General features: G+C 61.5%; 1 protein-coding gene across 2 annotated transcripts; it reads right to left on the bottom strand.

Moving 5' to 3' along the window:
* Positions 1–1,440: 1,440 nt before the first annotated feature.
* KIAA1614 (KIAA1614 ortholog) lies at positions 1,441–25,439 on the bottom strand. Of its 2 annotated transcripts, none has more exons than XM_062211454.1 (10): positions 25,399–25,439; positions 23,073–24,471; positions 22,479–22,542; positions 19,660–19,803; positions 11,342–12,612; positions 9,760–9,883; positions 9,101–9,359; positions 6,105–6,232; positions 5,464–5,648; positions 1,441–3,427 (listed from the first exon to the last, which is right to left on the bottom strand). In XM_062211454.1, exons 2-10 carry the CDS (start codon positions 23,956–23,958, stop codon positions 3,234–3,236), a joined length of 3,255 nt encoding a protein of 1,084 aa, XP_062067438.1. In that variant the 5' UTR covers positions 23,959–24,471; positions 25,399–25,439; the 3' UTR covers positions 1,441–3,233. The 2 variants fall into 2 exon arrangements, with proteins under 2 accessions (XP_062067438.1, XP_062067439.1); XM_062211455.1 differs by having other exon boundaries at positions 9,760–9,880.
* Positions 25,440–27,569: the final 2,130 nt, after the last annotated feature.

The following is a 27,569-nucleotide window of genomic DNA, read 5'->3' as shown; positions in this document are numbered from 1 at the left end:
GCTCTGCGGGAGCTCCGTGGCCGTCCACGGCCCTGGTTCCCGAGTTTGACACCAGAGGCAGCAAGGCTGGTGAGCTTGGCCGCGGGACCTCGCGGCTTCAGCTGTGGCCCTGAGCACCCCGACTTGTGCATTTTCACAGCAGAACCTGGGCCCACCCAGGAGATGTGGGCACCCCAAGGGCTGGCTGTGCCTCTCGCCAGTGCCTGGCACCTGGCCAGACTCCCTGAGGCAGCTCCACACTGAGTAGGACCCTGAGCCCAGACTGCAGAAGGACAAGACAAAGACAGGTGTGGCAGGCGGCCCAGCGTCCACAGGGAAGCCCTGGACACCCTCCAGGGATGGCAGGGCAGCTGCTCAGTCCTGGCACCGTGAGCAGGGTGTCAGAGCCAGCGCCAGCAGCTTGCTTCCTCGGGCCCAAACAGCCTGAGAGCTGGGCAGAGCCTGCCAAGTGAGGCCGCTGCCTTTTCTAAGCAGGTGCTCTGGCTCTGCAGGAGACAGGAAAACTTCACAGAGGATGGAAGCGGGGAGGAGGATCTGGTGACGCCAGGGCCTTCCCACAGCTCCCCAATTAGCCTGGAGCCTGGTGAGTTCCGTGGGACAGGCAGAGTCAAAGAGCCTTTGGAACAAGATTCGAGTGGAGCTGGGGAGAGGAGGCTGAAGCCGGCACGTCTTGGGAGCGTGGGCTCCCAAGACGTTGGTTGGACAAAGGGAAGGGCATTCCAGCTGTGAGGACTGGTGAGGGGATTGGTGGTGGGCAAACAAATGTGTGAAGTGGGGACCAACTCCCCTGCCAGTAGTTCCCACCAGGCCAGAAGTCAGTGGAGCCCCAAGACCCTGGGTCCCAGCCGCCTCGATGACAGGGATCTGGCATGGAAGGTGGCTCCTAGGACAGCCAGGCAGCCCCATGGGACAAGCCCAAGGCGGGCAGAGGGGCCTGGACTGCAGTGGCAGAGGTGGGGTTAGGTCCGAGCACCACGGTCAGTTTTACCCTTGGGTGATTTAGCCTGGTTGTAACCTGGACGCAAGCAGGCTGTCCCTTGAAGAGACAGGGTCAGTGTCAGGGCTGTGTCCTCAGTGCTCTGGGACATGTGCAGAGTAGGCAGGGCAGGGCCCACCTGAGTCCCTGGGTCCTGGCCTCCAGGAGCCTGTCACACGCATGGGCAGGCCCTGGCCCCACCTCCCACCTCCCAGCGGCTCTAGCCTGTGCTGCAAGCCTAGCTGCTCGCCCTCCCACTGCCGTGTCTGAGGCTCGCTTCCTCCGGCCTCCCCCAAAAGCCAGCCTCGTCCAGCATCAGCCTGGCAGCCTCAGCCCACCCAGGGGCTCTGGATGCGGCCTAGGCCCATGGGCTACCGGCAGGAAGGTGGCACCTCTCCACCTACACTGCTGTCGTCTATGTCCCCAAGGAGACGGACGTATCTGAAGCCAGAGTTGGTGCCACTTTTTGTTCTATTCGGAAAGTCGCAATGTTGGGTGCCTTCTGCGAATCGCAGGAGGCTGTTGAACGGCTAAACCCCACCCCCGTCTGCCAATCAGGAGTGGGTCTTCCCTCGGGCCCCCCACAACAGGCACCAGCCCTGTGCTCTGCCCCAGGCTGCAGTGTGCTGTGCTGATGCTTTGCGGGGTGGACCTTTGTCATCTGCAAAAGCTGGTTAGTGGCCTGGTGGTTCTGTGTGCAGGGCTGAGTGCGTGTTTGAGCTCAGCAGCTGCCCACGCGAAACAGGGGCTGAGGCCAAGCACGGTTCCGTGCATACCAGCCAGGACCTCGTGGGGAGCTGGGGAGCCCCAAGGGGCACCTCTGGCCCTGGCAGTTTGATTCTGGTCCAGAGGGCAGGGTCTGCACCACCCTGTGCCACCTACCCTCTTCCCCTGTAGCAGCTGTCTTCTGACCTGAGGGAGAGCAGGGTCTGAGTGCCCTCCCCTTGCCGTGAGCAGACATCACTGGCGTGATCTGTAAGGACCGGAGACGTCTAGAGCCTGGCCCAGCCCTGGTAGGCGGGGTGCAGAGGCTCGGTGCTCCGGGATTTAGCCTGGTTTCCATTCTCCCCAGCCGGGAGGGCAGGTCTTTATCATACAGAGAAAACAAGGGTCCCTCTTGTCTCATTGTGAAATTTCTCCAGTTTTGTGACGTTAAGGCCAGGCGTTGGGGTGCAGGAGCTGCCAGGGATCCCACACACTTGTGGTTTCCTGGTCAGAGAGGCTGCTCTGTGCCTTGTGGGGGCAGGCGGGTGTCCAGGGTGCCTGGCGGTGAGACCCTCCTGACGACATCTTCCCCCACCCCTTCCTGTGGGTGGTGGGGCTCTGAGAGCCCTTCCCTCTCACCCCTGGCCTCCAGGAGGGGGCTCAAGGGGCTCCTGCTACAAAGGCCTGTGGAAGCTACCGGTGACCCCTCAACCCTGTTCTGCCCAAGGCAGCTGGCACTGGCAAGTGGCACCCCAACCTAAGGGCTTCGGCTGGTCCTCAGTTGTGGCCAGCTAGAGGGATGCCAGACGGCGTGGCAGGAGCTGCAGCTTCGCTTCATAATGGTTTAAGGTTGGCACGTGGGGTCTGCTCCCAGCAGTCCTGACTCCCTACTGCCCACGTGCCCACTGAGAGCTGCCACCAAGAGGTGCAGCTGGGGACAGGGAAGCAGCTCCAGCCCTGCATGGCAACGACAGAGGCAGAGGCAGAGTGCGGGGTGGGGCGGCCGGCCTGGCTGGGTCTGCAGATGGGATCCCAGCCGCTACATCTCTACTTCCCTGAAATTGGTCTCTCGCATTCAAATGTCCTAGAAATCCTGAGCATTCTAGGCGCCAGGTAATGCTGCTAGCTGTTGCCACACCCAGCAGGGCTAGGGGACTGGAGACCGGGCCTCCAGGACTCTGCTCACCTGGGGATAAGGAGCCAGAGTGTGCAGTGGACTCGAGCCCATGTGTCCGCACACTGCATGTTTCTGTGGGGCTGGGGGAGCCCCTGTCAGGGACTGGGCCTGATGTGAGACTCGGGAGCCAGGGAGTACCCCGGACTCCTCTGCAGGGAAGGATCAAGAACTCACAGAAGTTGACACCGCTTTGGCATGGGAGGAGACCCATAGTTTTTACCCAGTGCTACATAAACTCATGGCCTTAGGTTTTCAATGCAGTCTCCTTGCCTCTCCCTAAGGTGATCAATCAAATGCCCTACCACAGCCCCAGGGGCCAGTGCCACTGTGACCTGTTTTGTTGATAGATCAGCTCTGGGCAGCAGCACTTCCGTGTCACCGTGGGCCGGGCCTCTGCCGCAAGACACGCATGGACAAGCTCTCTGCGTGGGCCAGCAGCTCCTCCACGAGAGGCAAGCCCAGCCCCGCAACCTTGGCCCCGTTCACCTCCAGGATTTCGTCGCCCACCCCCAGAAGCCCTGAGTACAGCTTGGCCGTGTTCAGGTCAGCCATGGCCTGCACGTAGAACCCTGGAAAGGAAGAAAGGAGACGTTGGCAAAAGACCCCCAGTAAAGACTTGCACTGCTGGGCAGGGATGGGGATAGGGTCCCAGGCACTCTCAGGATTTGGTGGTTAAAATCCTAAGGCAAATTGAAATTCACCTACTGAAGAGCCACGTGGCTCACCCTCATCTTCGCATGCACCCTGCCCGGCCAGGGCCATTCCCAGGATGCTCGGCTGCATCCAGGAGCGTCTCCCCTCTCCTGCCTCCTGCTCCCCGTGCCTCCCATGAGATCTCAGCAGGGCAGGCAGGCAGCCAACACCAGAGGAGGTGAAGGGCAGGCTGAGAGAAGCAGCCTTGTGCAGCCACGGCTGTGCAGAGAAGGCTCACGGGGGCCAGGGAGTGATGCAAGGGAGGGGGCTGTGCACGGAGATTGGGTGTGCAAACTCACGGGTCCCATGGTGAGGGGAGGTCGGAGCAGCTGTGCACATGCAAGGCCAAGTTCAGAGGGCTGGGGCCCAGGCGCCTGGCTTCTGACCCCTGCCGGGGCAGTTCTTAGGGGTGGGTAACCAGCAATGAGCGGTTTCAGCTGGAGACTGAGGACCAGACCGTGCGCCCTTTTGGGGCCCTGCTGTGGAACAGACTGCAAGGAAACGGGAGTGAGATGGTAAACCAGGGCAGCAGCTTCCTGTCTGGCAGGGACTCGCGGAGCCTGCGGGCGGCAGCGAGGGGACTGTGTCTGCACTGCACGGCGCGGCCCAGTGAGTTTGCCCGTGCTGTCAGCTGCAGGGGATAACCAGTCCCTCAGCAAACTGGCTCAGAGCTGCCTGCGAATTGGCCAGGACCAGCCCCTCACCATCCCGTGTGCACTGCTGTCCTGCCTGGCCATCCCGTCTCCCGGACCATGCACAGTGGTTGCCAGGGGCAGCCTGCGGCCCTGCAGGGTGCAAACTGGACGTCAGGTTTTTACTTGGCCTCCAGCGGCTCCCTTAGCACGAAGCCAAAGCCCTCACCATGGCATGGACCCTGCCGCCTTTTGAGCTCCCCGCTGTACCTCATGCACTCGGCAACGTCCGGCAGCTCTGGCAGCTCCCCACCAGGCGGAGCCCACCGCCCCTCAGGGCGCCTGCACTGGCTGTCCCCTGTGCCCCAGAGCTCCGCCCTGCATTCAGGCACGGCTGGGCTCAAGAACGTCTAGGCTCAGCACCGCACCCACCACCCTGGCTTCCAGGGTTTTCACTGTAACACAGAGCACGTGATGAGCAAGAGGGTGACGTGGCTGGCGCCTGCCTCCTGGGACGTGCGCTCCTAGGGACAGGGCCCGGTCTGCTGTCCCCAGAGTCTGGAGCACACAGTTGGGGTGCTGAGACAGTGCATGGTGGGCGGATGCTTCCCCAGAATGGACAGCGCTGACCCAGGAGGTGCTGCACCTCACGGAGCCCAGCAGCAGACTTCTGAGCACATCTCCCGTGTCAGTCTCTTCCCTGCTCTCTGCCCGTCCCTCCCTCCCCGCCTCCGCCTGTCTTCCCTGCTCATCCTATCTGAGAACTAGCGTCCAGGTTCTGCCTGAGGTGCACCCTGGACCACAGACTGGGCAAAGGCCTGGGCAAGCCTCAGAGTGAACCGAGCAGTAGCCACAGTGCAGAATGCATCCAGTGCCCCTCGCAGTCTCTGCCAGTACGAGTCGGGCTCACTGGGCAGCGGCCAGGGGCCTGGAGCCCAGACGCATCTGTCCAGGCCCCTCCTGTGTGCCCAGATGTGGCTGCAGCCACGACAGACAGGGGAAGCGCTAAGAACCGGTCTCTCTTCAAGAGCCTGATTTCCAGGTGCCTCCCCAGCACCCTGCCTCCCCAGCACCCAACAGCTCCTCGGAGCTCAGCTGCCCAGGCGGGGGTCCTCCAGGGACAGAGCCCTGGGTGCCTCTGCAGCTCAGGAGGAGCTCTGGGCCGAGGGTGGGCTGCGAGTTCACACAGTGCCCCGTCCACCTCCGGCCCCAGCCAGTAGTCTACCGAGGCCCCTGGGACGCGGAGGTAGGGAGGGTGGCTGGAAAGGGAAGGGGCCTACCTGAGTCCCGGCGCCCGTTCCCAGAGGCCACACAGAAGCCAAAAGTGCCGTCCGGGGAGCGCTGCAGCTGTAGCTGGCTCGTGCCATCCGGGAACACCTCCACCACGCGGCCCACGGTGCGAGCCAGGCTGGGGGCGCCCACGTCCTCCACGCTGAGGGCACGCCGGGGCGGGGCCCTGGCTGTGCTGTGCAGGGCATGGAACACGTGAGGCAAGGCCACTGTTTCCGGGGCCTCTCAGGCCTCAGAGGCTGGTGCCAGTGATGTCCAGCGGCAGAAAGCTGACCGGGGCCAAGGCGGGCGGCTCCCCTGGCTGCCAGGGCCCCAGTGCCTGCTGCGGAGCTGGAGAGGCACCCTCACCCCACCCCAGTCCCGCTCCACGCAACCTCTACCGAAGTCTGGCAGAGCGCTAACCTCACGTGGTAGGGCAGCTCACCTACAGGCCTCCCAGAGAGGCCACAGGTCAAGGGCACACTCTGCTCCCCTGCAGCAACCCCAGGCCGCTCCGGGCTCAGCCACAGGGCCAGGGCACACGCCCACCCCCCCGCCCCGCCCCACTGTCCTCCCCCGGCTCGGGGCCCTGACTGAGGCAGGAAGAGGCCATTCCCTGAGCTCATTCTCCGACCACACGGCCCTCTCTCACCTGCCAGCCACTCCGTGGCCCCCCGGCTCTGCTACCAGGTAGAGGCTGGACCGGTCCCCCTTGCCGCTCAGCAGGGCATGGAGGCTGTGGAAGGAGGCAGCTCTGCGATGCTGGTGCCAAGGTGAGCCCTGTGGGAGAAGCCCCGCATCGCAGCTGAGAACTCGCACCTGGGACCCGGCCAGCCCAGAGCGGAGGGCCGCAGTGGGCGTGGTCACTGCAGGCATACAGCAGGAGGCACTATCAGATGCCTGGAGTCCCTGACATGGTGTTTTGCTTTTATTAAATGTTAGCTGAAATAACTTCGTGCAGAACCTGGTTTCTAGTTGATCAGCACACAAGTAAAAGCAGAGGTGGCTGTTTGTCTCAGTGGTTAAGATGCCCCTTGAGACACCTGCAACCTATACCACAGTGCCTGGGGTCGAGTCCTCACTGCTTCCGATCCAGCCTCCTGCTGATGCCCCTGGGAGGCAGCAGTGACGGCTCGAGTGCCTGAGCCCCTGCACCCACATGGAAGACCCTGATAGAGCTCCTGGCACCTGGCTTTGGCCTGGCCCAGCCCCTTCTGTTGCAGGCAACTGGGGAATGAACCAGCAGATGGAGAGCTCTGTCTCTCTGCCTTTGAAATAAATGTTTAAAAAGAAAAAGTAAAAGCAAATTAATTAAGGAATAGTGCGTACAATTTTAGAGTTGAAAATCTTAAATATCTCGTGATCCCTTAATTTCCCTCTTAGGATTTCTTTCATCCAAGATTTGTACTAACAAAAGCCCTAAATGCATGTTGTGACTGCTGGACTTAAGACACAGGGGATGGGTGTGCAAGGAAGTAGAGTCAGGCTTAGGAGGCTGGGGACAGGGGAGGAGCTGACGTTGAGCAGAGCCATCCAGGTGAAGTAGAATGGCAGCACGCATGATGGTGTGGAGCCTGGGGCTGTGGGAGCTGTGGGGACGGGGTGGGTCCTGGGGGCCAGACATCGTGCCTGGGGCTGTGGGAGCTGTGGGGACAGGCTGGGTTCAGGGGGCCAGACCAGAGGGCCTAGTGGAACCTGGGGCTGTGGGAGCTGTGGGGACGGGGTGGGTCCTGGGGGCCAGACGTGGTGCCTGGGGCTGTGGGAGCTGTGGGGACGGGCTGGGTTCAGGGGGCCAGACCAGGGGGCCTAATGGAACCTGGGGCTGTGGGAGCTGTGGGGACGGGGTGGGTCCTGGGGGCCAGATGTGGAGCCTGGGGCTGTGGGAGCTGTGGGGGATGGGCTGGGACCTGGGAGCCAGACATGGCACCTGGGGCTGTGGGAGCTGTGGGGGACAGGCTGGTCCAGCCCTGCTGTGGGCTGCTGGATGGTGTTGGTAAGAGCCACAAGATAAGAGGAGGGACCTCTCCAGGGGATACTTGGTGGCCCAGGGAGTCCCTTCAGAGTGGACGTTGCAGCCTCATCCCTAAGGAAGGAGGCCTCTGGGGGTGGCCAGGTTGTGAGGCTGGGACTCCCCTGCTGCCTCACAGGCCGTCTGTGAGGAAGTGACCCTCACTAGACCCCAAGGCTGCCAGTGCCCTGATCTCGGGCTTCCAGCGGCCAGAATTTCTGCCGTTGGAGCGAGCACGCGGCCTGTGCACTAGGGAAGGCTCATTAGCAAGCAGCTTGTGAGCCCTGTGTCCTAGCTCAACCTCCTAGGGGAAGCCACGCTAAACCCCGACCTGAGGAGTCGGCTGGGACGGGGAGGGGAGAGGCAGGTCACAGGTGCAGCCTCCCTCCAGGCTGCAGGGCCTGCCGGCCTGTCAGGTGTCTCAGGGGGACACCTTTCTCCTTTATCTGAACATTTCTGCAGCACCACCCTGCCTGCTCCCCTTCCTGCCCTCCCTCTGAACTCTGTGACAGCATGGCAGTGTCCTTTCCCGGGAGAATTTGCAGAGGGGGTGGCTCTGATAGCAGTGACCCCAGATGCCTCCTGCTGGGCAAATCTAACTTCACAAGAAAAGGGAATTTGGGGAGCACAAGGTCGCTGTGGCTGCCTTGCTCCCCAGCTCGCAATCTGCTTCTGTTTCTGCGACTTCCACGCGCTTAGCCATCCAACAGCCGAGCACTGACCACGTCCCAGGCACCACCCTTGGTGAGAGACAGCCAGTGGAACCTGCATCGGGCCTCACTCTCGTCCCTTGTGCAGCCTGAGAAAGGAAAGGCCCCCACGCCCCATCGTCCCCAGCTCCGTTGTGCTGGAGGAGGGGCAGGGAATGGAAGGGACACGATGCCTGGGATTACCTGGAGCCAGGCAGGGTTTCCAGAGGCCTCCTGAGAGCTGGGGGCTGCTGCAGGTTTCTGACACGCGTGAGGAGGGGGCTTAGCTAGCTGCCCCTACAGCCTACCAGTGTGTACTGAGTGCGTTATCTGGGACTCCCTGACATTGCACATGCTGGGAGAATAAATATGGCATGGTCTTCCCTCAAGGAATTCTAAAATCAGTAAAATGCTGCGCAAGGAGTTCCAGAAAGGGGCAGACACAGGGGAGCCCTCGGAGCTGATGGAGGAGCAGATGCCAGGGCTGAAGATGCACTCAGCTGAAAGCCTGGGAGAGCTCAGATGCAACAGTGTCGAGTGCTAGAGGGGAGTGGGGCTCCTGAGGGGGATTAGGGGTGGAGATCCCAGGTCTGCACCTCAGACCCGGCTGGGAGGCTGTAGGATCTCCGGGTGTGCCAAGATTTGTGCCTGGACTATGTAGCCTTGCATAAGGCTGTGGAATGACCAGGCCACTGGCTCTGCAGGGTTTGGCGGGGGGGGGGGGGGGGGGGGGGGCAAAGTTGGGGGCGAGCAGGAGGCAGGAAAATGGGTGGGGCCTGGGTGTGGGCAGCGGGAGTGGGGGTGTTGCCTGCCCTGTGTCCTGAGGGGCCTTGGTGGGAAACAGCAGCTTCCCTCGCTGAAGGCCTCTTGCAGAACACTCCACACCTGTTTTCTCCTTTCACTGCATTTCCTAGGCACTACACCTGCTCCGGCCAGGGCGCCAGGACTCACCACGTGCAGAGCCTGCAGCGATGGGGCTCTCCTTGCTCCAGGGGTGCTGGAGTGCGGTGCTGTGGCCGGCACAGCAGGGTGCAGCTGCTCCACGCTGCGGCTGCAGGATGTGGCCAGCTTGGGCCGAGCGCTCTGACCCAGAGTGGAGAAGAACTTTCTCAGTCCCAGGCTGGACACAAGGCTGCTGCCCCTTTTCCTGTTCCTGCTAGAAGTCGTGGCTGAGGCTGGGTCAGGTGCTGCACTGGCCTCTGGTGATGCCCTGGAACACACCGGGGCACGAGAGGCGGCTGAAGATGGCTGAGGGGTGATGATGGATGCTGTGCCCTAGGGCCCCATGGGCTCCAGAGCCTTTGGCCCTCTTGGGGCCAGGAACTCCCACATGGCCGGAGACAGAAAGGCCTGCCAAGGTTCTCCGCCTGGTCACTGTTAGGCAGAGCAGCATGGGTGAGCCCCTGCCGTGGCACTCAGCACTCTGTGTGGGGCTCCCCACACACTCACTGACCCACTCAGTGGCTCTTCTCTTGGGCCTGGGCAACGGTCCACAAGCAAAGCACGCCCAGCAGAATCAAGGAGTCCTCTCGGGCTCAGGGAGCAGCACCTTCAGCCATGCGACCACTCCACCCAGCACCCTGTCCCCACCCCCTGCTGCTGTCACTCACTGGGGCAGCACACATCCTGTGGAATGCAACTGTGTCGTCTGCAGGGCCCCCTCTGGTTCCTGGCTGGATTCTGGCTCCGAGGCCAAGGAGATGGTGATGCCAGTGGCGTGGACGGTGATGTCTGCTGGAACAAACACAGCATCCTGCATCAGCCAGATCTGGCCCACAGAGGCAGGGGAGCAGCAGAAGCCGGGAAGAGGTGGCCACTCGGTGGGCGATGAAGGCAGCAGTGAGACCCCCGGGAGTGGCACGCGAAGGTGGGGTACCCTCCCGGGCGGTCAGGGCTGAGGGCCCCTCCCGAGTGTCCCCGGACTAGAGACCAAGGGCCAGGTGTCAGCACAGCATCTGCACATGGGGGTGAGCAGTGAGTGAGGCTGGCGACGCTGCATCACCGCCCTGCTCTGTCTGGCACACGGGGGAGCAGGAGCGAGGGGGAAAGCGAAGCAGTCTGCCGCGCTTTCTACCAGCCCTCCCGATCGCAGCACCTCTGCAGCACCTACAGCCCGCTCTGTAGCAATGACTTCCAGGGCTCCACGAGACAGGAACCATTACTGCCCTCACTGTGCCGAGGAGGTGAGGCCTGCTGCCCGGAAGTTCTTAGAGTAGAAATGCTGCAGGAAGGCTCAGGGGCAAGCCGGCAGCCAACCTCAGAACCTACGGCCAAGCCTGGGGCAGGGGGACTCAGGGGAGCCTTGCTCCTCACAGTGCACGTGAGCAGGGAGTGCAAGGCCCTCGTGGTCTTTCCTGTCTGACCTCTCCTCCACCCTGGATCCTTCCCAAGCAATCCCAGCCCCAGCCCATCAGAACCACAAGCACAGCACCCTGTGAGCTCTGCCTAAAGCCAGCAGATAAACTGGGATCAGAGCCCAGGCCCCAGGTTCACCAAGATGAGGGCCCAACCAAAGGGCAGAGAGGAGACGCCTGCACCCTGCAGAGCCTCACTGCCAAGCCTGTCAGGCTGCCTGCAGGACAGGATGAGGGTGGCGGCCAGTACCAGAGAGGAGCTCCAGCTCACGACAGCGGGGCTATGCCTGCTGGGTGCTGTGTCCTGCAGAGACCACATCTGCCTGTCCGTGGAGAGAGCCTCCAGGGCAGAGCCCCAGAGTGGCCTCTGCGCCCCACTCAGGGCCGGGCGCAGCACAGGCTCCGTCAAGGTCAACACTGAGTGTGTGAAGGCGTGGAATGCAGTGGAGAATTTGAAAGGTCAGGGCCCGAGCCACGTGACCGCAGGGTGTCTACTGCCCTAGGAAAGCAGCCAACCCTGCAGCTGCTGCCCACCCTGCTTCCCCCTGAAGCCCAGGCCCCCAGGAGCCACAGAGCTCATCGCTTCCGTGCGGGACTCAGCGTTCCCCCCACTGCCTTCTGCACCAACCTGCCTCTCCCAGGGGAGCTGGTTAACCCACCCCAGACACATCCAGCCCTACTAATCCACCGGCATTCCCAACACCTGTGGCTCCAGGGGCTGCGGCAGTGGTGTGTGGCTGTCACCAGACGTGGCTACCGAATGCCAGGAGTGTCACAGACCTGGCCTGGGCCTCTGCTGCACAACCACCCAGGGCGTGAACCAGCGGCAACCCCTTACCATGTCCATCACTGTCCGGGGCTGGCTCTGGCTCCCAGCCGCGAGGGTGTTCCTCCAGTCTGCCCTCGCAAGGTTCCTGCGGCCCCCCAGATGGGCCACTGCCACAGCTGCTGGGGGCTGGGGCCAGCAGAGGGTACTGGCCCAGGGGGCTGCAGGGCTGGGCCTGTGGTGGTGGGCTTGGCTCGCAGGTCCTGACAGCCTCTCTTCTGGAAGGAGCTGGAGGCAGGTGCACAGCTGGTACTGTTCTCCTGCGAGATGGAGGGGTGGGGGTTCTCCTTGACGAGGGAGGGGCTGGCCGCAGGACGTGGTGAGGGGCACAGGGCTCTGTGCAGCTCTGGGGCGGGGACAAACAGGGAACAATTTCCAGAGAGTTGCGGTTTGTTTGGGCTTGGCTGCCGGACCCACGGCCTGTCCTCCACGGAGCCCCGGAGGCCGCAGGGTGGGCCTGGTGACTTCCCAGCCCCGGCCCAGGCTGTCTGTGGGGCCCCAGAGAAGCCCCCTCAGGTGCCAGGGCAGGCTCAGGGACAGCCTCTTCTCTCAGGAACAAGGTCCCCTCAGACAAGCGCCCTCCGCCTGCTCCCTCCTCCCCGACGTCCACATCTGCAGCCCCGCTCCGGTGAGGCCGGGACTGGAAGCCCAGGGGCAGTTCCACCTCCGCCCTGCCGGGCCCCTCCAGGCCGCCGCGGTGCCATTCACAGGCACTGCTGGGCCAGGGCTTCCCCACCTCCTCGCTTCTGAGCCGACAGCTGTCCAGGGCAGGGTCCTGGCCCTTGGGGTCCGGGATGCTTCCAATGTGTGTTTCTCGGATCCAGCCCCCATGGAACCCTGGCTCAGCAGACAGGAACAGAGGGGCGCTCAGGCCCCACTGACTGGCAGCGTGGAGCTCCTGGGGGACCCCCCTGTTGGGAAGGGCCTTCCCCTCAGCAGGGCATGGGCGCCCCGTGTAGGAACCCCAGGCTGAGCACTTCCTCCGGCTGCCCACAGGCCTTGCGTCCTGGAGCCGGAGGCCCCCCGCAATGTAGTCAGTGAGGTCTGGCTTCGAGCGCAGGGCACGCTGGTCCATGGCCTGTAGCACTGTGCTCAGTACTTGGCGCTGGCGCTCCTGTAACCGCTCCAGGTAGCGGAACTCGGCCTCACAGGCAGACTCGTCCTCAAAGCGCACGTGAGCCAGGGAGGGGCCCCACCTGGGCTGGGGAGCACTCGCATGGCTGAGGCTGTGGCTGCAGGAGGAGGTCATCCTGGGCTCCGGGGTAGGGCTGCCCTGGCCATCTCTGAGGAGGAGACAGGAGGAGAGAGGTCACAGGCAGGACTGGGTGCCGTCTCCCACGGTGCTCTAGCTCACCCCAAACCACATTCTTGGGGGGTCAGTGTAGCTTACAAGCCCAGACTGACCCTGAGCCATGGCACCAGGGAAAATCTCATGCATGCCCCCAAATCACACACCTGCAGCCTGCGTTCAGCTCTGCCCTCGGCTCTGGCCCTGGGAGACACCCACACAGCCTGCGCCACAGGGACCCCCCCCCCCCAAGTTACAGGCCACTGCGCAGAGGGACTGAGACCCATAGGCAATGTCTCTTCTGAGCCACCAGGTCAGAACCATGTTCCCCACGTCCTCATCCTTGGACTAGCTCCCCGAGCCACCCCTACCCCCCTCCAGGCATCTGCTAAGTGAGTGGGATTCACACCGTCTCTCGTGACTGCTTCCACATCACAGGCACAGTGTCACTGCAGTGCCCCTCGCCCAGCCTCGCTAACTCACCCCAGGCACAGGACGAAGCCTGTGGTCACTGGGGTGCAGACAGGCCCTCCAAGGACCTTCCTTCCCAGCTCCGGCCCTACCACCCACGTGTGGGCCCTGCAGGCTTCCCGCCCCGCCCACCTACCCAGGCCTCTGCATCTTCCTAGACAGCCTGCGTTTAGCCCGGTCATTAAATCACCATGAGTGATGGTTAATGTTGAGGTCAACCCGGCTGTGCCCTGTGCCCGGTCTTCTCAATGTTTCTGTGCATGTGCTTTCTGGATGAGATTAACATTCAAATCAGGAGACTGTGGATAAAGAAGACTCCTCCATGGTGAAGGTGATTCGCTGAATCAGCTGAAGGCCCGGAGAACAAACAGACCTCCCCTGAGCAAGAAGGGGCTGTGCTCTCCCCTGGGGCTTGGGCTGCAGGTTTGGGCTCACCGAGTCCACATGAGCATGTGTGCACGCCCTGCCGGCTCTGCGTGTCTGGAGAAGCCAGACCAACATGGCACGGTAATCTGCCACTCACTGGCCATCACAGACAAGGAAGACATGAGATCCAGAAAGGACCTGAGACCACAAGACGCTGGCCCCTTGGCAGCTGGAAAAGGCAAGTTGTGGGAATTCTTTCTCCCTCGGGAGAAGGGAGAGCCAGACCCTGACCAAGGCAGGGCCTGGACGTGGGAGAGCAGCCACCCCCTTGCGATTACCCAGGATGGACACACCCAGAGGCTGTCACTGCTTGCATACTTTATGTGTTAGGTTACTGCTGTCAGTCCCCAGGGCACCTAGGAAGCCCTTCCTCCCCACCATCTCCACAAGCAGAGTGAAACTGCTCCGGGGTGAAGTGTGCATGCCGCAGTCTCCCAAGCTTGCCCAGACTCTCAACGTCGTCTTATAAAGAACTGTGTGAGGGGAATCTGTGGTCACCTCCCGGTCCTGTACCTGGCTGCATCAGGAACTCTGGAGGGAGCGGCAGTGTGGCTAACGGCCGCCCTATTGCTTCTCGGCCTTTTGACTAAGATCAAGTGTAACGGCTGCCCTAGTGGAGCTCCTTCCTCTCCTAACTTCACTGCCACCCAGCAACTGAGAAGAGAGGAGTTCAGATGACAGCAGGAAGAAATCATCCATGCTAATGATGACTGTTTCCAAGCTGTTGGCTTCTGGAACCACCCATGTGCCCACTGGACTGGACGGTGCGCCCTGCAGGTGTTCTTTACATCTGGATGAATGACCCCACCTGGCTGGCTCAGGACCGAGGGTGCCACTGACCATTCCCAGCCATCTGCTCACTCACCCTCATAGCCCTAAGGGTCTGGGCTCTCCTGAAACATGTGTGGAGCACAGGGTGAGGTAGAAAGGGCTCTCTTGGGGGTCAAGAGTGGGCTCGAGAGGTGAGAGTTAAAACTGCCCAAGACTGACTCCTTGAAAAGCTCCAGAGAACTAGCTAAGGCTGAGAGCTCCGGGCACTGCGCCTCATGGGACCCCAGGCCTCCACGCCCACTGTGAGCTGAGCTAGCAGAGGGACACTGAGCAAGGTCCTGCCATGGCCTGCTGCTCCACACCCAGCCCTGATTCAGGAGTTCTTACATCACCAGGCGCCACTTAGAGGTGCTACAGCCCCTTCTTCAGGGCCTCTCCTGGGCCTGATGCCGGATGCCCACACTATCCAGGAATGCAAGGGATCGTGGGCAGTGGGCAGCGGGCAGCGCCCAACTCCTGCTACTACCCCTGGCCCCAGTAAGCACTGACTGCTTCAGGAGGAAAAAAATTGTTTTAAGAAAAAAACTACTGGCCGGCGCCGCAGCTCACTAGGCTAATCCTCCGCCTTGCGGCGCCGGCACACCGGGTTCTAGTCCCGGTCGGGGCACCGATCCTGTCCCGGTTGCCCCTCTTCCTGTCCAGCTCTCTGCTGTGGCCAGGGAGTGCAGTGGAGGATGGCCCAAGTGCTTGGGCCCTGCACCCCATGGTAGACCAGGAGAAGCCCCTGGCTCCTGCCATCGGATCAGCGCGGTGCGCCGGCCGCGGCGGCCATTGGAGGGTGAACCAACGGCAAAAGGAAGACCTTTCTCTCTGTCTCTCTCTCTCACTGTCCACTCTGCCTGTCAAAAAAAAAAAAGAAAAAGAAAAAGAAAAAAACTACTGTTAAGCAAATACCTTTGCCCACTTTGAGATTTGAGCAGATCTTGCATTAAGAGGACAGCTTGCTTGGGGCTGGTGTTGTGCTATAGTGGGTAAAACCGCCGCCTGCAATGCCAGCATCCCATATGAGCACAGGTTCGAGTCCCAGCTGCTCCACTTCCTATCCAGCTCTCTGCTGTGGTCTGGGAAAGCAGTGGAGGATGGCCCAAGTCCTTGGGCCCCTGTACCCACATGGGAGACCTGGAAGAAGCTCCTGGCTCCTGGCTTTGGATTGGTGCAGCTCTGGCCATTGCAGCCATTTGCAGAGTGAACCACTGGATGGAAGTGTGCTCTCGCTCGCTTTCTCTCGCTCTCTCTCTCTCTCTCAGAAAATGAAAAAGGACTGCTTTTAAGTAACACACTGCACGTTGTCAGCTCCTCTGTGTCCTGGAGCTCATACACAGCACAGTGCCCAGGCCCATAATGCACAGGCACTTCAAAAGTTCCTGGAAAACAGAATTAAAAAGCAAACTTATTTTGCAGCAAAATTTCTGAGATGCATGCATGCAGAGGGGCTTCAAACATCGCGGACAATCTCTATCAGGAAAGCAGTGCACATGTATTTCAAAACTGACTGCAGCAAAATAAACTTTTAATCCTATTTCTCCACAATTTTTTTAAAGTACTCATATTTTTAGACTGTCCCATGAACATGTTTTATTTTATTTTTTTAAAGATTTATGTATTTACTTGAGAGACAGAGTTGCAGACAGAGGGAGAGACAGAGAGAGGTCTTCCATCCACTGGTTCACTCCCCAAATGGCTGAAATGCCTGGAGCTGGACTGATCCAAAGCCAGGATCCAGGAGCTTCTTCTGGGTCTCCCAAGCAGGTACAGGGACCCAAGGACTTGGGCCATCTTCTACTGCTTTCCCAGACTATAGCAGAGAGCTAGATTGGAAATGGAGCAGCTGGGACTCGAACTGGCTCCCACATGGGATGCTGGCACTGCAGGTGGAGATTTACCTGCTATGCCACAGCACTGGTCCCCGAATTTATTTTAAAATCAGGAGAAAATAAATAAAATTTCAAGTCAAGGAAAAAAATTTTAATATCTAATAATATACTCATCCTTGAAACCAGCGTGTTGAAACCTCACTATGACTGTTCTTATGGGGAAGGGGCTGTGAAGGCCAGCGTGCCTGGGGCACCTGACACTCACGTGTGCCCCTGCACTCAGAGGGAAGTGCAGCGAGGAGATGGGCGTGGCTGAGCAAGACCACCGCCGGGGCAGAGCGTGCAGGCCTACAGGGCCTCCTCTGCTAACTGTGCTACTGACGGTGAGGCACGGGGGCTCTAAGGCCTGGAGAACACGCATGCTGACCCACTGTGTGGGGCAGCTAGTCGGCTCTCTAGAGAACACGCGTGTGGAGTCTGTGCTCGCTCGGCTGTGGGGTCACTCTGGGGCTGGTGGCCGGCTCTCTAGAGAATACGCGTGTGGAGTCTGTGCTCGCTCGGCTGTGGGGTCACTCTGGGGCTGGTGGCCGGCTCTCTAGAGAACACACGTGTGGAGTCTGGGCCTCACCTGTGCTCGCTTGGCTGTGGGGTCACCGTGTGGGGCTGGTGGTCGGCTCTCTAAAGAACATGCGTGTGGAGTCTATGCTCGCTCGGCTGTGGGGTCACCATGTGGGGCTGGTGGCCGGCTCTCTAGAGAACACGTGTGGAGTCTGGGCCTCACCTGTGCTTGCTCGGCTGTGGGGTCACCATGTGGGGCTGGTGGTTGGCTCTCTAGAGAACACGCGTGTGGAGTCTGTGCTCGCTCGGCTGTGGGGTCACCATGTGGGGCTGGTGGCCGGCTCTCTAGAGAACACGCGTGTGGAGTCTGTGCTCGCTCGGCTGTGGGGTCACCATGTGGGGCTGGTGGCCGGCTCTCTAGAGAACACGTGTGTGCAGTCTGTGCTCGCTCGGCTATGGGGTCACCATGTGGGGCTGGTGGTCGGCTCTCTAGAGAACATGCATGTGGAGTCTGTGCTCGCTTGGCTGTGGGGTCACCGTGTGGGGCTGGTGGCCGGCTCTCTAGAGAACACGTGTGTGTAGTCTGTGCTCGCTCGGCTGTGGGGTCACTCTGGGGCTGGTGGTCGGCTCTCTAGAGAACACGCGTGTGGAGTCTGAGCCTCACCTGTGCTCGCTCGGCTGTGGGGTCACCATGTGGGGCTGGTGGCCGGCTCTCTAGAGAACACGCGTGTGGAGTCTGTGCTCGCTCGGCTGTGGGGTCACCATGTGGGGCTGGTGGCCGGCTCTCTAGAGAACACGTGTGTGGAGTCTGAGCCTCACCTGTGCTCACTCGGCTGTGGGGTCACCATGTGGGGCTGGTGGCTGGCTCTCTAGAGAACACGCGTGTGGAGTCTGTGCTCGCTCGGCTGTGGGGCTGGTGGTCGGCTCTCTCTCTCTTGCCCGTCTGGTAGCCCAGGAAAGGAAGGCTCCAGCAGCAGCAACAGGATCAGCACCCCTGACCCAGGAACAGGAGGCACCCTACTGAGCACCAGCTCCGTCCTCGCCAGCCAGGTGGCCAGCAGGAGACTCTGTCCACGGCTCAGACACAGCAGCTCCTACACAGGCCCCAGGCCATGACCTGCTCTACTGGTGACTGGAATTTCTGGGAGGAAAAAAGAAATCCCAGCTTTGCAGGCAGCACAGAAATCTAACAGGAGGAGTCCAGGTCTCACGAGCCCTATCGGCGGCCTCAGCTTTTACATACAGGTGGTGAGCTGAGCCATCCTGGAATTTACTCCGAAGGTAAAAACACAGCATTTGTGTTCTAAAAGGAAAAATGGGGGAAAGGGCAATCCCTTACGTTGTCTTCAATCCAATTCTTCAAACCCAGAGGCAACCAGCAATGCTGGCAGCAGTGCGTACGAGTGGGCTGAGGCTTGAGACAGGAGCAGAAGGAAGGTGGCAGTTGGGCAGGAAGCAGGCCCCACACCTGCCACCTCTCCAGGTGGGGCCCAGCAGGTGTGACACCTGCCACCCTCTAGGAGAGGACCCTGGTCTGAGCCAGGCCTGTCTGTCACCCTGGAGCCGAGTGGCCTCTGGAGGAGCCTGTTTTGCCCACTGGTGCTGTCCGCTTGCACTGTGAATGTGTCGTGCACAGGCTCCAGAGTCTGCACACGCTGCTGTGTGACACAGGACAGCGCCGCCTGCGGGTCCCCTCCCAGGCCCTGGGTTTGCTGGGTCCTACCCTCCCACTAGCTGCACCCACCCTCACAAAGAGTCAGAGCCTATGACTCTGGGGGCTGCCTAATGTCTACACTGAATTTGTAAAGCATTTTGTTTTGGGAGGAGGTGGAGACAGAAAGCTTCTAAACACTGATTTATGCCCCAAATGCCTACAGTAGTCAGGGCTGGACCAGGCTGAAGCCAAAAGCCAGGAACTCCAGCCAGGTCTCCCATGTGGGTGGCAGGGACCCAAGTGCTTGATCCATCACCACTGCCTCCCACGATTGCAGTAGCCGGAAGCTGCAGTCAGGAACTGGGGCAGGCATCAGACCCAGGCCCTCTAATGTGGGACCCAGGTGTCTTCCCTGGCGTCAACCACTATGCCAGTGCCTGCTCCTCCACATTTCCTCCCAGAAAATGCTCTCCACTGCCTGGAAAAGCCTTCTCGTCAGGCTCACCCCAGTTGCCTACAGCCAGACCTAGGGTGAACGCCTCCTGAAGACTGCTCCGGCCCTCCTCCCACCATCTCTCCCAGGCTGCTCTCTGGAAGGAGTGACACACCTGGGTTAGCGGTGGGGGCCTCCTGCACCCAACCAAGGCCTGGGGCTGTGGCACTGCTGCGCCAGCGCAGCCTGCCCCTGCCGCGTGATGTGATGGAGCACAACCTTTAGAAGCATCTGCAGCCAGCCAGCCATCTGGTGCTGACATTTCAGCTCTACCCTCGGGATTCCCAGCACTGCCAAGTCAGAGCAAGTCCCTTCTGGGCACAGTAGCTGCTCAAGTGGGCACATTGCATCTCAGCAGCTTCTGCGACCAGGGTGCAGCCTAGCAGAGGGAACCTCCTGTGGAGCTGGTGACGGGGCTGCTGTGAGCTGCTGGAGTGACCTGGGCAGAGGAAGGCCCGTGACGGCCTCTCCCAGCCGTGGGCACTGTGTGGCCTCACGCTCCTGCCGGGCTGCATCCCGAGCACAGGGCTCTGGTCACCCTGCCCACGGCTGCTGCTGCGTCCAAGAAGCCTGCTCCCCTCGAGAGCCTCAGCGTCCCTCCCAGGCCGGTCCAGGGGTTCCCCGCCCAGGCCACAGCCCACAGCAGGGCGTCTGCTTCCTGCCTTTCTGGCTGCGGCCTCAGTGCCCACCCTCCAGATCACAGGTCAGCACCTGTCATTCCTCTGCGTCTCGGTGTCATCCCACCACCCCCTGCGGCCGAGCCTTCCTTGGCACAGCCCTCCCAGCTCCACTTACCGGCTGCCCTGAGCGTTGGTGAGCACAATGTCATGGCTGGCACGCAGGGGCCGGGTCCTGGCCTTCATCCGGGTGCCCTGCAGCACACGCTTGGCTTCCTCATGCCAGGGGCTCAGTGCGGGCTCCAGCCTGGGACCAAAGGCCCTGAGGGAGGCAGACAGGCAGGGCAGGCGGGAAAGGATTAGGAGAGGATAACACGGATTAGGACTTTACCAGCGTCATGTCGCAGCACTGCCAGGAAGGCCCGGCTTGGGCCGCTTTCCCCTGAGGACAGCACACACCTGGGCTCTGGGCCCAGCGAATGGCCCTGGACGGCTCAGGCGGGGCTGGGGAGCCACCCAGCCTGGCGGATCTGCTCAGCGATTCAGACTGAGACCTCAGCAGGCTCCAGGAGAGGGCAGGGGGATGCAGACCTCTCCTCTGTCCGTTCCCTGGGCAGACAGCAGCAGCTATGGGGAGAGGGGAGGGGGGAGGGGAGGGCTGTGCCCCGCAGGCAGACGTCCCATGCAGCAGCTCCCTGTCTCTGCACTAGGCACCCTCACTGCTGCACACAGCACAGGCTGGCCCCCGCCCCGGGAGGGCTTCAGGCCTTTGGGGGAATGACCTTGTTATAAATCCTGGTGTTTTCATTCTCCTGGTCCCAATCCAAACTTGTCAGGCACCAACTCAGAACCCATAGGCCCTGAGCTGACAGAAATTAAGCAGGACTCAAACCAAGTCAGCAAGTGGCTCAACCGTCCTAAAAGGCAGGGTCGCCCACAGGCCTCACCACCCCCAGAGCTGCCCCCTTCCAAGACAGCACGGCCTGAGCAGCTATGGCAACACCAGCAGCCGCGACCCCCGACACAACCGTGTCCCCTCCCCCGAGCCTGGCTGCGGGCAGGTGTTTTCTCCGCCCGCCCCACAAGGGGGCTTGGAGCAGAGAGGGATGCTGGCACATGCTCCAGGTCGAGCACCAGCTGGGAGCAGAGTGGACGACGGCCAGCCCCAGTCCACAGACGCGGGCAACTCCATGCACCCCTCCTCTGTCTTCTTAGGTCCCAGGCCAAGCCCAGGATGTCCGTGGCTGGGGTCAGACACATTCCCTGACCTGGCCTCCGTGCCCCCAGGTCACAGGTGGGGCTGTCCTCACAGCAAGGCTCCCCAGAAAGTGCAGCTGACCCAGATCTCAGATCTCCAGCCCCTACCCCACCCCACCCCTCTCTCCTCTGATGGGAAGGTGCCAGGGGGCTTCCTGGATCACAGAGGCATGCGTGGAAAATGACACAGCTCTGAGGCCTCCAGGAGGGGCCCCCTTAGACAAGCTCTGGGCAGACAATGCTTTCCTTCTTCTCTTTTTCTCCTTGTTACTTGCATCTAACCCTGTGCTGGGGCTGAGGGCCAAGTGTGGGGAGGAGGCACCATCTGTGTCTGTGGACCCTGGCTGGGCGCAGGCACAGCTTTGGAACACAGAGGGCATCACGGGAGGGTGTGAAAGTGAAGTCTAGGCCTGCTGCCCCGGGAAGCCCTCCCCGTGCACGGCTCCCAGGGCAGGCAGCTGCGAGCAGCTGCACTCCCCAGGGCCCTCGCTCCATCTGCAGAGATAACGAGGGCACCATCCCAGAGAGGTGCCCTGCAGCAGCAGGCCCCTGGCTGCCCGCCACTCGTGTGGAGCCTTCTGCCGACAGCTGTGGCTCCCTGGCTGCCAGAGGGCGTCTGCCACGAGAGCTGGCAGGCAGGCAGGAAGGCCTCCGGGCAGCTGGCCAGATGCTGCCAGGATCAGCCTTGCCCAGGTCCCAAGCTGCTTTTCAGTGTGGCTGTTTCCTTGCCGCTCCCTCCACTGGGAGCTGCTGCTGTTTTTTCTTTAGCTGCGCTGCTTTGGTTCCTGGCAGACAAAGCCGGCTTCTCTGCTTTTCAAGGCTTGGAGACATCCATGCAGTCACACATGGCAGGTGGCAGAGGGGAAGCTGCCTTTACTGTCTGTGGCCAAGGCCAGCAGAGCTGTGGCAGAGTGGTCTTGTGCCTTGGAGAAGGGAGGCCCCACCTGCCACGGTGGGACGGTGGTCATTTCCTACTCTCCCACCTCTGCCCTGAGAGGCGGGAGCATCAGGTGCAGTACCGGGGGTGCTAAGCCTGTGCTGGTCTAACTGCCCACTCACCCTGGCCACACCACAGCTGTCCAGCCTCAGGGTGTCCAGCCCTGCAGGCAGAAAGGTACAGACCCTCCCTTCCAGAAAGACTTTTCAGTCTAATCTGACCCAGGATGCCCCTCCCACCTTGAGTATGCTCTTCTCCTTCTGCCATGGCTCTGGACACTGCCCATGAAGAACAAGGAACCCCACTTCCCCCCGGGGCACCCAGGGAGTCCAGCTTCCCCAGGACACTGGTGAGGAGCTGCAGCAAAGTCTACAGAATACCATGGTGAGGGGGAGACAGCACATCCCCTGGTTAGGAAAGCAGGAGGTAGGGTAACACCTTTGCCCTCATAACTTTTCCCAAATTTTCATATCCATTATCTCGCTTCAGCCTCACAATAAACCTGAGAAGTCAGCCAGACAAAAGTGATTTCCCCCACTTTAAAGGTAAAGACACAGAAGTCTTGGCCAGGAAATGGTCTCCAAGGACACAGAGCTTGGAGCTGGCCGTGTTCTCTGCCCAGTGGCTTTGCTCAAGCAGAAGCCAGGCACCCCCGGGGGCACCTTCCACAGGCTCTCAGGGAGGGTGATCCTGGGGTCCCAGCATCGCAGGAGTTTGCCTGGCCCTTGCCTCTGTGAGGTCTCCACTGTCCTGATGCCAAGCAAATGGCAGAGAAGGGAGAGAGAATGTGGGCTGTGACTCACCCGTTCTTGTCTGAGTCCTGCAGGGAGAAGCCAGGGTCCCCGTCCTCGTCCCCCGCTGGTCGCTCTATCCCCAGAACAGAAGCAGACATCAGGGCAGAGCCAGAAACAGGGCTCTCAGCTGCCACTTAATGAACCTGTTGGAGAAAGGATTCTCCAGAGCACTTACTCCTGAGTGCTCCACACCTGCCTGCATCCTAGTCTGGGCCGCGGAGGTGCAGCGACTGCAGGTGGGCACGGCCGCAGTGGCAGCCGAGCCGGCGGGACAGGACTGCTTGCCCAGCTCAGCAGATGGCAAGGAGGTCCCCAGGGAGTGGAGGGTATGGCGTTGGAAGGGCACACAGGAAGCACTCTGCAGCAGGCTACAAGCTGAAGGAGGAGAGCCATCGTGAGCTCAACCCCCGAGCCCAGAGGGTGGCCTCCCCTGCTCTTACGGGTCGCTGTCTGTGAGGGGTAAAGAATCTGCGTCAGAGCCAACGATGAGAGGGTGCCTGACGACTGTGGTGAAGGACAGCTGTCCCCTCCCTCCTCTCCTACCCCCTCATGGGTGACCCCTTCCTGCCGGCCCAGCACTCACACCTACAGACTGAGCCTCACCTGGCGCAGCTCTGCCCCGGGACGCCGTCCAGGCTGCAGCTCCCGCCTGCAGGGGGCGCGGCCCTGAGGCACTCAGTGTCTCCTGCAGCAGCAGGCGGTTCCTCTCCACCTGGCCAGACAAGGACAAGGCATGGCCCCCTGTGCTCAGAGCCCCTGGGTCTCCGGCTCTCCAGAGCCCCTCCAGCAGGGTTGCCCTGGGGACAAAGCCCTCCTCTGACATCAGGGATGCGCTGTCCAGGGGTGCCCCTGCGACCAGGGGACACGACTTCCCTTTCTTCAGGTGGGGCACGTGGGAGGCTTTCCTGGAAGGACCAACAGCCCCAGGCTGGCCGGGGCTGACTCCGTGCAAAGGGCTCTCTTGCACCACACCAGGCCCTGTTGGCAGACCCCCTGCATGGTCAGACGCTGTCCATTCTGCTTCCGAAAGCCATGGGCTCCCTCTGTTCCGGCACTCGAGCTCAGGGTCAGGAGGCCTGGGAGGCACGGGGTCCCCGTTCCTGGCAAGCCCCGCCTCACCGACACCACTGTCTGGCTGTACGTCGGTCAGGTTCCGAGCTTGGAGGGTCGCCACAGCATCTGGCAGAGTGGACCCCTCTGAGGGGGCTCCTCCTCCGCCTGCCTGCACCTGTCTGCAGGACGGTTTCTTGGGCGACGACTGCTCACAGGGGGCAGGGCAAGGGTTTGCCCCCCGCTGACCTCCTGCCATCTTCTCCTTCAAAGCCCTCACCTTGGACTCCAGCACAGAGGGGCCTTGGCATTGTACCCTCCGTGCCCCGGGAGGCTGAGAGGCCACCAGGCTGCCTGCTCTATCTCCCCGAGGGCAAGGCCCAGGTCTCAGGAGGCGTCCGACGTCTGGCTGTGGCTCAGAGCTGCTTCTCCCCTCCATGGAGTTGGCTGTGCTGCTTCCTGGCCTGGGCCCTCTGGGTGGGAACAGACACAGCTCCTGACACCCAGCACTGGGCCAGCTCCAGTCACCTGCTGGGTCCCCAAAGTGCACACATCGAGCCCTGTCTAGATAGTAGTGACTTGGAGACACCGCAAGGATAATGTGGAAGCTTCTGCACAAGTTCAGGTCATTGGATAATAGAAACGTGACTGTTTCGGTTTTACAGACGGGCCAGATGAAACCTTTGACAGCCACTCTCCGTCTGCCGAGTGTGGACCAGCGTGGAGCCCAGTGACATCCGTGCAAGAACCGCCACCTGCTGCGAGCTGACGAGCTCTTCCTTTTCCACAGGGACCTCAGGAGACTCCTTGCGCCATGCAGGATCTGAGTCCCAGTGCACGGCCTGAGGCCAAGCTCGGAGGACTGGGGTTACCAGGCAGGGCTGCGGCTGCGTTCAAACACACGTTCCAATAATCCCGACAGAGCTCTGCCCAAACGGTACATCATGCTCACCTTTAAAGACAGAGAAAGTAAGGCAGAGGGAGGGAGGGAGGGAGGAAGGCAGGGAGAGAGAGAAACATCACACAGGTGCTAAGGGAGGTGCGGTTTGGAACTCTTCTTCCTTCCCAAAGGCCTCACGGTCACTCAACCCCACCCTCTTACTGGGCAGTCCCGGTGCTCAGGTGACTTGCCAGCATTACCCAGTTTAGGGCCCGGGCCACGCTCAGGGCTTCACTGGGAAGGTGGGATGTTCATGTGCACACATACAGGCCACAGTGTCCCAGTACCTGATGGCTATGGCCATCTGGGGCGCGAACCAGCCTACAGAAGTTCACTCTCGTGCGCGCGCGCTCTCTCTCTCCTCTTTCAAATAAATAAATCTTTTTAAAGATGTTTATTCTGCTGAGAAACTCCGACTTCAACGTCATCACCCAGACGTGCCCCACTATAAGTAAACGTGGCGTTTGAAGTCCCCGCGTGCGCAATCTGCACCCCAGGAGCTGCTCCCGGCACACACTAGGGCTCACCAAGCCCCTCTGCTCTTGTCACAGTTCGTTCACGCACGTTTCAGGTAGGCGCACGCTTCCCGCAGACAGGGAAGTTCCGGGGCCGCCTACGGGGCAGTCCTGGCCGCGGGGACTCCAGAAAGGGCCAAGCCCTGCCCTGCTCCGCCCTGCCGAGGTCCGGCCCAGAGCGCGGCTCCGCCGCGTAACGGAGCAGCTTCCGAGCACTGGACTCGGGTGGGCGAGGTGTGGAGGAGCGCGCGGAGACGCGGCCTGCCGGGCCCAGCGAGCGCAAGCACCCGGCCCCGGCCCCAGCGCCAGCTTCGCCCCGAGTCGGGGGAGCCGGGCTCCAGGGGCCTGCGGGGCGGGCCCCCGCGACCCTCTCCGCCGAGCCTGAGCCCCCACCCCCGCGCCGGCGTCGGCGCCCCGCACTTACTGCGCCGCCGCCGCGGTGGCCTCCGTCCCGGAGAGGCGAGGCCGCCCCCGCCTCTCGCTCCCGGGCGCCGCCCCCGGACGGGCGCGGCGGATGGGAGGCCTGGGGCGGGCCGGAGCCTGCGGATCGCGGGCGGCGCGGGCTGTGGGCGCGCTGCAGGCCGTGTCGCCGTGAGGCCATCCTGGCAGGACGAGGCCGTGGCTTCGGATTTCGGGGAGGACGCGGGCAGACCCTGCTCTCGGGCCCGGGCCTCCCGCACACCCTGGCCCCTGCCCCAGCAGAATCTGCGGCGGTGGCCCAGACCCTTGGGGCTGGCTTCGTATTTCCTCCCGGTCTCCCTTAATTTCAAACCTACTTCTGCTCAGGAGACAGGCAGCCGCGGGGCGCAGGCGCCGGACTGAGAGGGCCGCCTCCCGAGGGTCAGCCTTAGCCTGCAGAGGGCACCTGGGTAGGGCCAGCACCGGGCCTGGGGGGCCTCTGCTAGGAGCTGCTGGTCTGGAGCAGGCGACATCGCTGGAGGGAACCCTGGTCAACAGCAGGCCCCAGGCCAGAGCACAGAGGACAGCTGGTCTCCAGAGCCCAGGCCCCGCTGTGTCCAGGCGGGCATTCACGGCTCTTTGCTTGTGGGTTCCCGTCTCAGGCAATATGGAGAGTGGCTGCAGGCCAGGGGCGCGCTGGCTAAGCACTCTCTCCCCATCTCAAGTTACAGCCTTGCTGCAGATAGGGACGCCTCTGAGTGACAGTCTTCCAGACCCCAGACCCTGGCTCAGCACACTGTGCAGTGCTGTCGCCGGCATCTGCGTGTTCAACATGGGAAGATCTAGTTGAAAAATGTCAAAAGAATTGGTGAAAAATCACAAAGTGCTGTGGTGCTCAGAATGTGGGTGGACCTGTGTGGAGCCCCCCCCCCCCCCCCCCGTGAACTCCTGACAGCCGTGCGAAACCACTCCCGGCAGCGTCAGCCCTGACAGTGCCAGGACCCTTGCTGGAGCCCTGGGGAGTGGAGGTGCCCCGCACAGGGTCTCAACAAGCCTGCAAAGCCCTGTGTCTCCACTTCAGGCGAACGGGAGTCCGCGGCTTGCTGAAGCCCACAGCGGGTCTCGCTAGGCCCTGAGCGCGGGGCTGGCTGGCTCCGAAGTAGGGCCTCTGCTGAAGCCCACAGCGGGTCTCGCTAGGCCCTGAGCGCGGGGCTGGCTGGCTCCGAAGTAGGGCCTCTGCTGAAGCCCACAGCGGGTCTCGCTAGGCCCTGAGCGCGGGGCTGGCTGGCTCCGAAGTAGGGCCTCTGCTGAAGCCCACAGCGGGTCTCGCTAGGCCCTGAGCGCGGGGCTGGCTGGCTCCGAAGTAGGGCCTCTGCTGAAGCCCACAGCGGGTCTCGCTAGGCTCTGAGCGCGGGGCTGGCTGGCTCCGAAGTAGGGCCTCTGCTGAAGCCCACAGCGGGTCTCGCTAGGCCCTGAGCGCGGGGCTGGCTGGCTCCGAAGTAGGGCCTCGCCTCCTCTTTTCAGAGGCTGCTCCGAACTCAGATTCCAGAAGGTGATTCCCACGGCTGCTGCTCCCTCTCTCCCCCAAGAAGTTAATGATCTGTGAGGTCCAGAGAAAGTTTAACATTTAAAGGAACCTGCTCCCAACCCTCTGAGAGGAAAATTACCAACCTCAATTTATTCCTTACATTTATTATTTTGCAAGGAAGAGGTTGGGGTGTCATTCCTATAGAGGATTTAAAAAGTCTCTGTCCTGGGCCAGCACGGTGGCATGGTGGGTTGGGCCACCACCTGTGGCCGCCGACATCCCGTGTGAGCTCTGGTTCGAGTCCCAGCTGCTCCCCTTCTGATCCAGCTCCCTGCTGGTGGCCTGGGAAAGCAGCAGCAGATGGCCCAAGTACTTGAACCCCTGCACCCGGAAGAGACTCCTGGCTCCTGGCTTCGAATTGCCCCAGCTCTGGTCATTGCGGCCATCTGGGGAGTAAACCAGCAGAAGAGCTCTCTCTCACTCACTCTCCCTCTCTGTCTCTGTGACTCTGCCTCTCAGATAAATGGATAAATCTTTTTTAAAAAATTGTCCTAAAGATATCAATTAGCCAGTACTTAAAATGCTATTAAGTTATCAAGGCATTCATATGTCAGAGGGAATTTCTTGTTCATCTGGATTCTGTTTGGTTTCACAGATACTTGTTGAAG

The sequence above is a fragment of the Lepus europaeus genome, chromosome 14, assembly GCF_033115175.1.
Source record: "Lepus europaeus isolate LE1 chromosome 14, mLepTim1.pri, whole genome shotgun sequence".
Classification (NCBI taxonomy): Eukaryota; Metazoa; Chordata; class Mammalia; order Lagomorpha; family Leporidae; genus Lepus; species Lepus europaeus.
Note: the sequence above shows the minus strand (reverse complement) of the source record. Positions and strands in the feature narration are given on the sequence as shown.

What these genes read in the sequence shown, in the direction of transcription:
- KIAA1614 (XM_062211454.1), bottom strand. Translation starts at nt 23,958, where the DNA reads ATGGAGGGGAGAAGCAGCTCTGAGCCACAGCCAGACGTCGGACGCCTC. An exon ending in CCGGGGCAGAGCTGCGCCAG is followed by an intron (nt 22,543 to 23,072) that starts GTGAGGCTCAGT and finishes TTCTGGGGATAG; the next exon opens with AGCGACCAGCGGGGGACGAG. An exon ending in GGCCACGGAGTGGCTGGCAG is followed by an intron (nt 5,649 to 6,104) that starts GTGAGAGAGGGC and finishes TGCCCTGCACAG; the next exon opens with CACAGCCAGGGCCCCGCCCC.